Source organism: Psammomys obesus, unplaced genomic scaffold, assembly GCF_907164565.1.
Source record: "Psammomys obesus unplaced genomic scaffold, mPsaObe1.curated_primary_1811, whole genome shotgun sequence".
In the NCBI taxonomy this organism is placed as follows: Eukaryota; Metazoa; Chordata; class Mammalia; order Rodentia; family Muridae; genus Psammomys; species Psammomys obesus.
The window spans coordinates 4831306-4842386 of NW_026585686.1; the positions used below are offsets into that span (position 1 = coordinate 4831306).

General features: G+C 37.9%; 1 protein-coding gene across 1 annotated transcript in view; it reads right to left on the reverse strand.

Moving 5' to 3' along the window:
* The window catches only part of Ccdc171 (coiled-coil domain containing 171), a 330679-nt gene that overhangs the window by 195868 nt on the left and 123730 nt on the right, over nt 1–11081 (reverse strand). Inside the window, exons 18-19 of the mRNA XM_055591708.1 lie at nt 3213–3717; nt 2308–2424 (exon numbers count right to left, since the gene is read on the reverse strand). Of these exons, the coding sequence (XP_055447683.1) occupies nt 2308–2424; nt 3213–3717 (622 nt within the window). The remainder of the gene's footprint in view (nt 1–2307; nt 2425–3212; nt 3718–11081) is intronic.

Below are 11081 nucleotides of genomic sequence, written 5' to 3' on the forward strand. Positions count from 1 at the left end.
AGGGAAATACTGTGGTTAAAAAAAAAAAAAAAAAAAAAAAATCAAGATATAAACAAAAGGAAAGGCTTTCTAAAAAATATTCCAGTAGCAAAAGACATAATTTTAAGAATTGACAAGTGGAACTACTTGCAAATTAAAGGCTCAGCAAATAAAGCAATCACCAGAGAAGATACCCCCGAGAATTGGGAAAAGCCTTTGTCAAGTATAAACAGTGAGTTAATATCTAGAATATATAAGAACTGTAGAACTAAGCACCAAAAAATATCATCAATAAATGCATTGATGATCTGAATAGAAAGTTCTCAAAAACAGAAATATGAATGGCCAATAAGTACTAGAAAATTTATTCCCTGTCTTTAGCCATCAGAAATGTAAATTAAAGTCAATTTGAGGTTCCATCTCGCCCAGGGCACAATGAAGATCTTTAAGAAAGCAGATGACAACAAATCCGGCAGAGGACATGGGAAAAGAGGAGACCTTACATATTGCTAGGAATATAAACTGATTTCAATCACAATGGAATTCAGTGTGGAGGTTCTCAAACCTGAAAATGGAACTACAGAGTAATACAGCTACACCATAGAGATACTTACATTATGTTATTGCTGCAGTGTTTGGGATAGATAAGAAATTAAACAAGCTTAGATACCTATCAACAGATGAATAGAAAAAGAATATATGGAACATACACAAAATGGAATTATTTTTAACTCCAAAGAAAAACTGAATCATAAAATTTGCAGGAAGTAGATAAACAACTACTATGGGTTTTTTACAAGGAGGGGAACCAGCAAAAAAAGAGTACAGGAATGATTACGAAAGATAGTGAGAGAGGGGAATAGTAACAAAGCATAATTACATATACTCATGAAATTACCATAATAAAACCCATTGAATTATTTTTAAAAATTAATTGTAAAATAATATGGATAGCACATGTATTTATTACACTAAATTATGTTCTCTCAAAAACCTACATTTTTGCTTTTAACCTATAAAACCAAAAGCCTTAATTTAATTTTGTCTGACATAGCCTGAAGGAATATTACTTTATATTTATCTAAAATTATATGTAATATATATATATATACATGTATGAATTTATTATATCTTAATTTATTTTTTAAATCATTAAAAATTTCATCTTATTTATACTTCAGATCCAGCATGCTAATGTTCTGCTAATGCATTAAGTATGCTCACAGCTTGCCAACAGCAACAGCAACACCTGAGAATCATAAGCTTCCTAATACAGGAGCATAGGTTCAGATACCTGGAATTTTAATGAAATGATTCTCATTTACATTGACCTAACTTTATATTTTAAATTATATCTCACATTATCATTTCCTAGGTGCTTCTTCACTGAGCAGGAAGGTCTTAGGGTTACAACAACTTTACTGCTAATGCATCATAATGACTATGTCTACTGTGCAGCTCACCAAGAGTGTCTCAACACTCATCCCAACTTAGGCAAACCTGCTATCATTACACCTTTTTTTTTCATTATACCTTTCTAACACACACACATATACACAACCTGAGTCAGGGAAAACAAACAAATTTTAGACCTTGGCAAGTCAGTGCTTATAGGAAATTTTATACATGGGAGAAAGGGATAGACTATTCAGGTTAACTCTGAATAGTTAACAAGAAAAAAAAAATTTAAATGCATATATCACCAAATTAGACATGGTGTTTTCCATTGAATCAGCCATTATTCCTCAAGCTTCTGAAACTCATGGCCAGGGGGGGAAAAGTATCAGTGTCTCCATTACTTTAAAAAGAGGAGACTTTGGGCTGGTGTGATGGCTCAGGGGTTAAAAGTACCGGCTGCTCTTTCTGAGGACCCTGGATCAATTCCCACCATTCACATGGTGGCTCGTAGCAGTCTGTAACTCCAGTTCCAGTGGACCCAATACCCTGTCCTGACCCCTGCTGGAATACACGTGGTGGATAGGTAAACACACAGAGGGAAAACAGCCACTCACATTTAAAGAGTTACAATTTAAAAAAAAAAAAATAAGAGGGAACTAATGGTATGATTTTCATAAGAAAAAACAAATTACAAAGGGAGAAGAATGGGGTAGATACATTTGCCAAAAAAATTCATTTAATTTCCTTTATAAATAAAGACAAAGTTGACGTTCATTTACTGTATAATTAAATGCAGATTTAACAATCTCTCTGTAGCTAAATAAAAAGCAGATGTATCTTCCTCCATAGTTTATTAGATGTTGTACCATAAAAAATTTCTGGGCATTTGTTTTTAAGCATATGTTGCAAAGCCATAAAAAGTGACCATACCTGTTTTACTAATGACTTCTTGCAGCTCAGTCATAGAACTGACAATCGCAGCAAGAAGGTCGGAACTGGTAAACCAAGTAAGTGCTTGTACGCAGCGTAACTGCTCCCTTTGATGTTCTGTGGAAACATAAGGATCCATTATGAAATGCTACAAGTTATTAAAATTCACACTTAGGTTTCAGAGTAGTGTTCAGTAAAGTCGGACTTTGTATGCCTCATGTTCCCTAGTACAGAAAATCTAGTTATATGTGACTGACCTAGCATTGAATAACAAACATCAAAAAAGACAAACATTTCCTTTAGTTTGGGTTTTATTACAATTGCCTGATATTTACCAGTTGCATCATTTGAGGGTATAGTGGCAGAGCACTTGCTTGGTGTGAGTTTAGCCTTAGGGCTAATCCTCAGGCATGAATTTTAAAAAGTTAACAACTAAATCTGTTTTCTCAAATATAGTAAAACATTCCAAAAAAATGTCAGCTGGAAATTTATATTTCCATCATTCTTAAGCAATTCTTCAAGATATTCTTAACTCTCATCATTTATTCTGATTTTATATTGAAAGAACAGATAATTTATTCTGACAATTTTTAAGAGTCTGTTTAGGACTGTCAAAACTGAAAAACAGATATATAAACTCTCCATTATACTGTTAAAAAAAGATGATTCAAATGCAGTAATGCTAGACAATACTGAAATTATACATATTTGTTTCTTAATATCAATTTATAAAAAATAAAGGCTACTTTGTATAAAATAAACACATATCCGAAGATTTACTGGACTATGTTACATGATTTAAGATATTACATAAGTCTCTGAAGGTTCTATATAATAGCCAACCAAACACACTCTGTATTTCACTTACACATAACTTAGAATTTTAAAAGCACAAATTATCTTACTTGGAAATTTGTGCTTGTCTTTGGGCTCTCCTGTACACACTAGCATGCCTATGCCTTCTTTACAACTTTCCATCCAGGTAAAAAGAGTGGCACAGGATTGACCCAAAATCTTGAGTCTATTTGCGGCCAAAATTGCAATTGCACCTTTCCGGAATACACGGATCAGTCCTTTGAATGTTTTTTTCTTCGCTTTGGCTTCTTCTTGTTTCTTTTCATCTACTGCTGACAATGCCTGGGCTAGAGTCCTAATTTCCAGTTTGAACAGTTCCAAGCTGTTGACTTGCTCCTGGAGAAAGTCTCTCTGTGTGGATAAGGCACATGACCTGCTATAGAGGGGATACAGTGCACCAGCCATCAGCGCGCATGCCGCCAGCAAGCATGTCTGTTCCCGCTGAGTCTTGGACAATGTGCTTTTGAAATGTGAATTCTCAAGAACCAGTTGTTCATGTGAGCTCTCAATACGGTTCAATTTTTCCATGTTTTTTTCTGCAATTTCTTGAAATGTCTATAAAAGAAGTCAAAGAATATATATGATCAGGAAACAAAGAAACATTTTACTACTTTTTGTTAATACAAAGAAATAAATGTTTGCTGAAACGACTGGTTCCCTTCAAAAGATTTGTGTTATAAAACACCCAAATGGGCAACCATGGGCCTAGCAGCATAAATTCGAATGTGTACACTGACTTTGAAAATCTCTTACACAGCAGCATTAAATAAACTATAACACATAAACTTAAGAGTGTGAATTTCCTGTGTATTTGCATATAAATACACATATGTAGAAAGGAAAATTCCAGGGCTGGAGAGATGGTTAAGAAAACTGGCTGCTCTTCCAGAGAAGCTGGGATCAATTCCCAGCACCCACATGGCAGTTCACAACCATCTGTAACTCCAGGACCTGACAGCCTCACACATGCAGGCAAAATACCAATGCTCAGAAAATAAAGATAAAGAAATTTAAAAAGAAAGGGAAATAAGGTTTCTAATTTCTCCTTTCCACTCCTCAGTAACTATTGTTTCCCCTTAAATAGAAACTACACTGAGAACTGGGGCTTTTTATAGTACAAGATGTTAACCATTGCCAAAATAAGCAGAGTTAGTGATGGGGGAAACAGCAGTAGATCAGCATCTGCCGTTTGTACCTAGAAGAACCTGGAGCAGAGCATAATCTTGTTTCAGAGCAGCACACAGCAGCTCCAGAGCAGTAGGAAAGGACAGTGGTGCACTGGGCCTTTGTGGCTCTCTAATCCTTTTTCCGTCATTAACATTCTGAGAATTGGAATTTTAACTTAAAATCGAAAACAACTATTACCTGGAAGAATCACATTTTCCGAACTAGAAATAAACTGGCTATCTATGAGCTCTTACATACAATCATTATGGATGTAGAGAAGAAATATTTTAAACCAGCATATTCCACTTTACTATTCATTTATCATTCAATAAATATTAGGCATTACTCACTAAGCTATGAAAACAGATGTCAATCATTATTATGGTAAAATGCTACAGTAGATATATGCCAAGTTGTGAGAGCACCAAAGGGCACTTGACAAAATGATGTTGACAAGCTTTGGAAAGATATGACAATTAAAGGAGAAAGGGGAGTAAGATAGGCAAGAAAAAAATTTAAACCTATACCATTAACAAGGAGGGTAGGTAATAGCAACCCTTTAATAATTTAATCTAACCTTGCAAACAACCATGATTTAACAGCTGCTGTTAGATTTTTAGTTTCAAAGTGAGCCATTGTGACACAGCCACGAACCTCTTTGTCTTGAAAGCAAACTAAGGCTGTTTAATTCTAGTATGATAGTCATTTAAAAACAGAAAAATTATCCTCAGTATCAGCGTGGCAAAGTCAAGTTCTGTCTTCATAATGAGAATCCTTCAGGGACATTAAAGGAACTATTTCTCTTTGTACTAGTGGTTTAAACTGTACTATGTGAAAAATTTAAAGTTGATCTTTGGGAGAGGTATATGATGTCTTATTCAAGAGTTACCCAGTTGAACACCCAGACGAACAAAAGGAACTTCTAAAATTCACGTTGGCAGGAGCACCTCAAAAGACATCAACATCTAAGGCAAGCCATACAAATGCTGGGCCACAGTACAAGATGTGGTGTCAAAGGCTATCATGGGCAGTGCTGATGGGCAACAGCAAAATAATTTCAAGCTAGCAGACATGACAACTGAGGAAAATAAATCCTAGGAGATAGTTTTCCAAAGACAGAGAGCAGAAGGAGACACTCAGTGGCACAGAGAAGCAGATAAAGAAAAAAAAGTATAAAAAGGGTCACTGTTTAAAGAATTTAATTTATTGTATGATTTCCTTTCAGTAAAAGAAAAATTGAATTTTTGAAATGGATTTTCTAATGCATGAAACTGGAAATAGTATATCAAATGAGGTAACCCAAGCCCAGGAAGACCAATACTACATTAACCTTTCTCACAGGCAGATCCTAATTTAGGATTTTTAGATTTGAGGGTTTCAGTTGCTAGTGAATGTAGAGGCCAGGGAGCTAGGAGCAGGGCTAGCAAAGGGGAAAACATAATATAAGGCATATGATATGGGAAGTAGAGGTGGCTGATATTGGAGGCAGAATGATTTAAGCAGGGATAGGGGTTAAGGGACAGGAGAGCAGAGTAGATAGAGGGATGGTTAGCAAAAACTAAGGATACATGAAAAGGCCATGTGAAAACCGTCTATCTTATAAGCTAACTTTTAAAGAGTTTAAAAAGAAGAACCCTACATAGATAGACAATGCTGCTTCCAGAAGCAACGGGGCCAGATATGACCTATCTCCTGACGGAGACCCCAAAGATCTCTAAAAGAATACAAGCTACTACTCTTCTTCTTTCTTGCCTACCACAACTAGCAACCCTATTACTGAAGATGCCACACACTTTGGTTGCAGGACATCAAAAAAATCATACTAGAACTGAAATGGAAGTTTCCTCCCTACTGGATAGCTTTCCTAGTGCCAGAAGGTGCTATGTGGGCCGCTAGGAAAGAAAAGTTAATAGTCTTATGCAGCTGTGAACCCTACAAGCTGTACTATTCAACTGCTTGACTAAGACACAGCTATATGTACACTGTTACATGACTGTTGTGGGGGTAAGCAACTGCCTTCTGCTTAGATTTAAGGCCCCAGTCCCCTGAAGGGAATCCATGCCCCGTACTGCAAATCTAATCAAAAGCCCATGACTGGGAGGTCATAGGCCATGGGCAGGGGTCTGGGGAGGCTGAGGGGGTACCAGCTACTACCATTTTGCTAAATGGACATGGTGTCTAACTGCCTTCCAAATATTTGTGTTTATTCCCATAGATTAGTGCTGCTCTTATTCTTAGTTAAGGAATATTCTGTTTGCTGTGGACAACAGTCAATACAGAAACTCATAACTGGGAACTGGAGAGATGGCTCAGAGGTTAAGAGCACTGGCTGCTCTTCCAGAGGTCATGAGTTCAATTCCCAGCAACCACATGGTGGCTCACAACCATCTATAATGAGATTTGGTGTACAGGTGTACATGCTGACAGAACACTGTATACATAATAAATCTTTAAAAAAGTTTAAAAAAAAGAAACTCATAACTGATGAAAATGTTGACAAAAATGGAGCGTTGAGTGTTCATCCCTAAACAAGGCATGTGTATCAGCCCCTCCAAAGCTCAAGGAATAGCACAGAAAAAGGAAGTAGGAAAATGGAAGAGTGAAAAGTCACAGAATGCTATGAAACACTATCCTCGACACAGCATGGTTATCATGCTCATGGGCTCACAGTAACTGTCATCACCAGCAAAAGAGCTGCACAAGGTCAAATTTTCATCATGAACAGGGGAGTGGTTCAGGAGGTCCCACCTCTACCTGAGAAACTACTGGCAGTTAATAGTTGCTGGTAGAAGAAAAGCTTTTTTTTTTTAAGTATTATAACTCCTGGTGAGTTGTTCCAGTAAATAACCTTCTCACTGATGCTCTACAAGCAACCTCAATTTAAACTTGTAAAGTCACAAGAAAGAAAAAAAAAAATAGAGAGAAAGAAGAAAGTTAAGGAAGGAAGGAGGGAGCATTTTAACAAGGGAGAGAGGGAAATGAAATAGGACACTAGGGAGAAAAAAAATGACCAGGCATGTTATAAAAATGTATGAAATTGTCAATGAATAAAATAATAAACATTAAAAGAATACTAACAGTAGAAGGGAGGAAAGAAATCATTTCCTTCCTGTAGCACATTTCAATTGTTTTTATTTGCTCCAGATCTTCCTTTTCTAAGGCCTGGTCCAGTCACACCTATGGTAGAAATGGTAAGAAATGAAGAAATGAAGAAATAAACATATTGTGTCTTGCCTGTACGGTGTAACTGAACTATGTCTCAGCACTCCACACGAATACTACTAGCAAAGTAAACAGTGCCCCGGGAGGAAAGGCTGCCTAAAACACACGAGAACATCTGAGCAGCAATGCCTACAGGGGCTGCTTCCGTGTCTTCACCCTCACAGGAGAGGCAATCTCTAAGAAAAGAAGAGTGACACACACTCAGGGTAGAGCCGCCCCTCCCCCATCCGCTGATAGGGGAGGTCCTCTTCCTCTTCCATCTGACCCTAGCCTATCCGGTCTCATCTGCATTGTCTTCCTCTGTGGCCTGGTAAGGCTGCTCCCCCTGCAGGGAGAGGTGATCAAAGAGCAGGCCAATCAGTTCATGTCAGATAGTCCCTGTTCCCATTACTAGGGCACCCACTTGGACACTGAGCTACCAGGGGCTACATCTGAGCAGGGGTTCTAGGTTATCTCCATGAATGGTCCTTGGTTGGAGTATCAGTCTCAGAAAAGACCACTGTGCCCAGACTTTTTGGTTCTGTTGCCAGATGTCCCTCAACGGAAGAAATTGTAGTACATTTACACAATGGAATACTACTCAGCAATTAAAAACAAGGAAATCATGAAATCTGCAGGCAAATAGTGGGAACTAGAAAAGATCATCCTGAGTGAGGTATCCTAGAAGCAGAAAGACACACATGGCATATCCTCACTTATAAGTCGATACTAGACCTATAAGGTGGGATAAACATACTAAAATCTGTACACCTAAAGAAGCTAAGCAAGGAGGAGGACCCTGGGTAAGATGTTCAATCTTCATTCAGAAAGGCAAACAGGATAGACATCAGAAGAGGGAGAAAACAGGGAACAGGACAGGAGCCTACCACAGAGGGCCTCTGAAAGACACTACCCAGCAGGGTATCAAAGCAGATGCTGAGACTCATAGCCAAACTTTGGGCAGAGAGCAGGGAATCTTATGAAAGAAGAGAAAGATAGAAAGACCTGGAGGGGACAGGAGCTCCACAAGGAGAGCAACAGAACTAATTCTAGACTCTTAGCAAAGTCAGGCCCACCTGCTCATGGAGAAGCAGAAGGGAATGAAACTGTGGAGGTGTGTGGGGATACATGAGGCTGCCCAGTAACCGCCACACGAGGAGAAACAAAGTAGGTTTTTAATGTGGCTCCAACAACAACCAAAAAATCTGTGAAAAGATATTATTTGCTAATTTTATTATTTATTTCCGATATATAAAACAATATTAATTGCTACTGGCATAAATCAACTGTACTATTAGAGAGTTAAAACTGAGGCAGGCTCATTAAAGAAAAGATTCAGGGGGATGAACAAGAACAAAATATAATGGCATATATGTATATATGAAGATGCTGCCTGTGTGGTGGCGCACACCTTTAATCCAGCACTCACGGAGCAGAGGCAGGTGGACCTCTGAGTTCAAGGCCAGCCTGGTCACAGAGTGAGTTCCAGGACAGCCAGGACTACACAGAAAAAGCCCAACTTGAAAACAAAACAAAACAAAAAATAAAAAAGGACAAAAAAAAGGAAAGAAAATGCCATTGTGAAACTTTCTATGCTAACAAAATAACTAAAAAGTACAAAATAATTTTAAAAAAACAATATCCCCTTTGTTCATCTTAGCACATAACACATCTCCAACTCCCGCACAGCCTACAACTGTGCCTCTGAGACAGGTTCATTTTATAAATAATGAAACTACCCCAAGTCCTTCGGCTGGGTTCACCTCTGATTGGGCAGCCTTCCCATCTGATGTACTCGACTTTCCCTCAAGTCACTAGCCTTCCCTGGTGTAGCTGTGCTGAGCTAATGAAAATGGAGAGCTCGGACTGTTCCTTACATTAACCTGACTGCTTTGTGCCACAGTTTCAAATGTTTTCAAGCTCCCATCCATCTCCCCTCACACCATCAGAACAACTTCACAGCCCATCTCAGCTGTCTATTCTGACATGCTTTACTATCATTCCCGTTCACAAGGATCTAGACCTTGTCTAAACGTAAAGACTACTTAGGCATTGAATAGTCACGCTGTTGCCCGCTAATTCCACGTGTCTGTAGCTACATTATCCTGAGTGCTTTGGACCTCTGGTTCCTAGAGGACAAGAACTACTTACTATGCAGTCTGTCACAGTGCTCTCTATACCCTGAGGTATCTAACAAATACTGACTGAATTAAGTAACTCTTTATAAGAAGCATCCCTGGGGTTAGCCCAGTGTTTTATCCAAAACAACAACTGAACAAAAACCTAATTGATGAAAACAATGTAAAGAGCAGGGAAGGAAAATCTAATAAAACAAGATAATTTTCACATATATTTTAGAACTTACAAATCAAAATTTTGTTTTGAATCGATTCTGACTTTCCACAGGGACTCTCAGACATATACATTATTTACTGTGAAGTTCTCTTGAAAACAAAGCCTGTTTGATAGTCAGGCTAGAATCAGCTGTAGAGCAAATCTGACTGCCCCCCCCCAAAAAAAGTGTTCTCTACCCAAGGATATTAAAGACCAATATTTTAAAAACATAACACACATCAACTTAATATGAGGCAAAAGCATTCCTCATACTAAAATAACTTTCCCTACCCTACAGTGTTTAATTTAAAAATAATAATAATATTCTCAAATTTTTCCAGAAAACAATCTTATCTTGAACTTTCAATAACTCAAAATATAGGATGTATTTACTTTATACAAATTTCTTTAGCATAAGAAAACTATTACATAATTTGACTACGCTTCCTTTTCTCACTGACAAAAATCGAAAGTCCTTTCAAAATCTGGAAAAAAAGGACACCCTCTTCCTTGTGGAAGTATGCTTCCTGAAGCATGGGCTTTCAGGGCTGACTACTTAGCATGTAGAACCCTGCAAGTTGGGGGGCAGAGACCCAGGAAACTGATTGTTCTTAATTACCTTCTGCACTTCATTATGACAGCGCAAACTACAAACTGGTTTCAGAGAGCAAGGACTTCAATTAGAATATCTTGTATAAGTTTTTTTAATGTTGCCTTTTATGCAATGTCACTATTGAGAAAACAATATTGTTTTATATGTGAGGACACACACACACACACACACATATGGTATAAGTACATGTCTTTTAAAACAAAAGAATATTTTGTGGAGTCTGGATCTCTCATATAGGAATGATAGAGGTGAAATGGTTTGCCACTTTCAATGACAGTCTGGCAGTTACTCAACAGGCCGAAGAGAATCACCAGATATATATGTATCATACACAAACTATATGTGTGTAAGGACATACATGAACCTTCAGATTCCATAAGGATTATTTACTTAAAAATACTATCATGTCTTGAACTCGTGATCCTCCTGCCTCTGCCTCCTTCAGCAAATCCTACCGGTGTGCGCCACCACAACCTGCCACAGAGGGCCTCTGAAAGCTTCTGCAGTATAGACTGTCAAAGCAGATGCTGAGCCTGATGGCCAACTGATGGGCAGAGTGAATGGAATTTTATGTAAGAAGTGGGAAATAGTAAGAGCTGGAGGG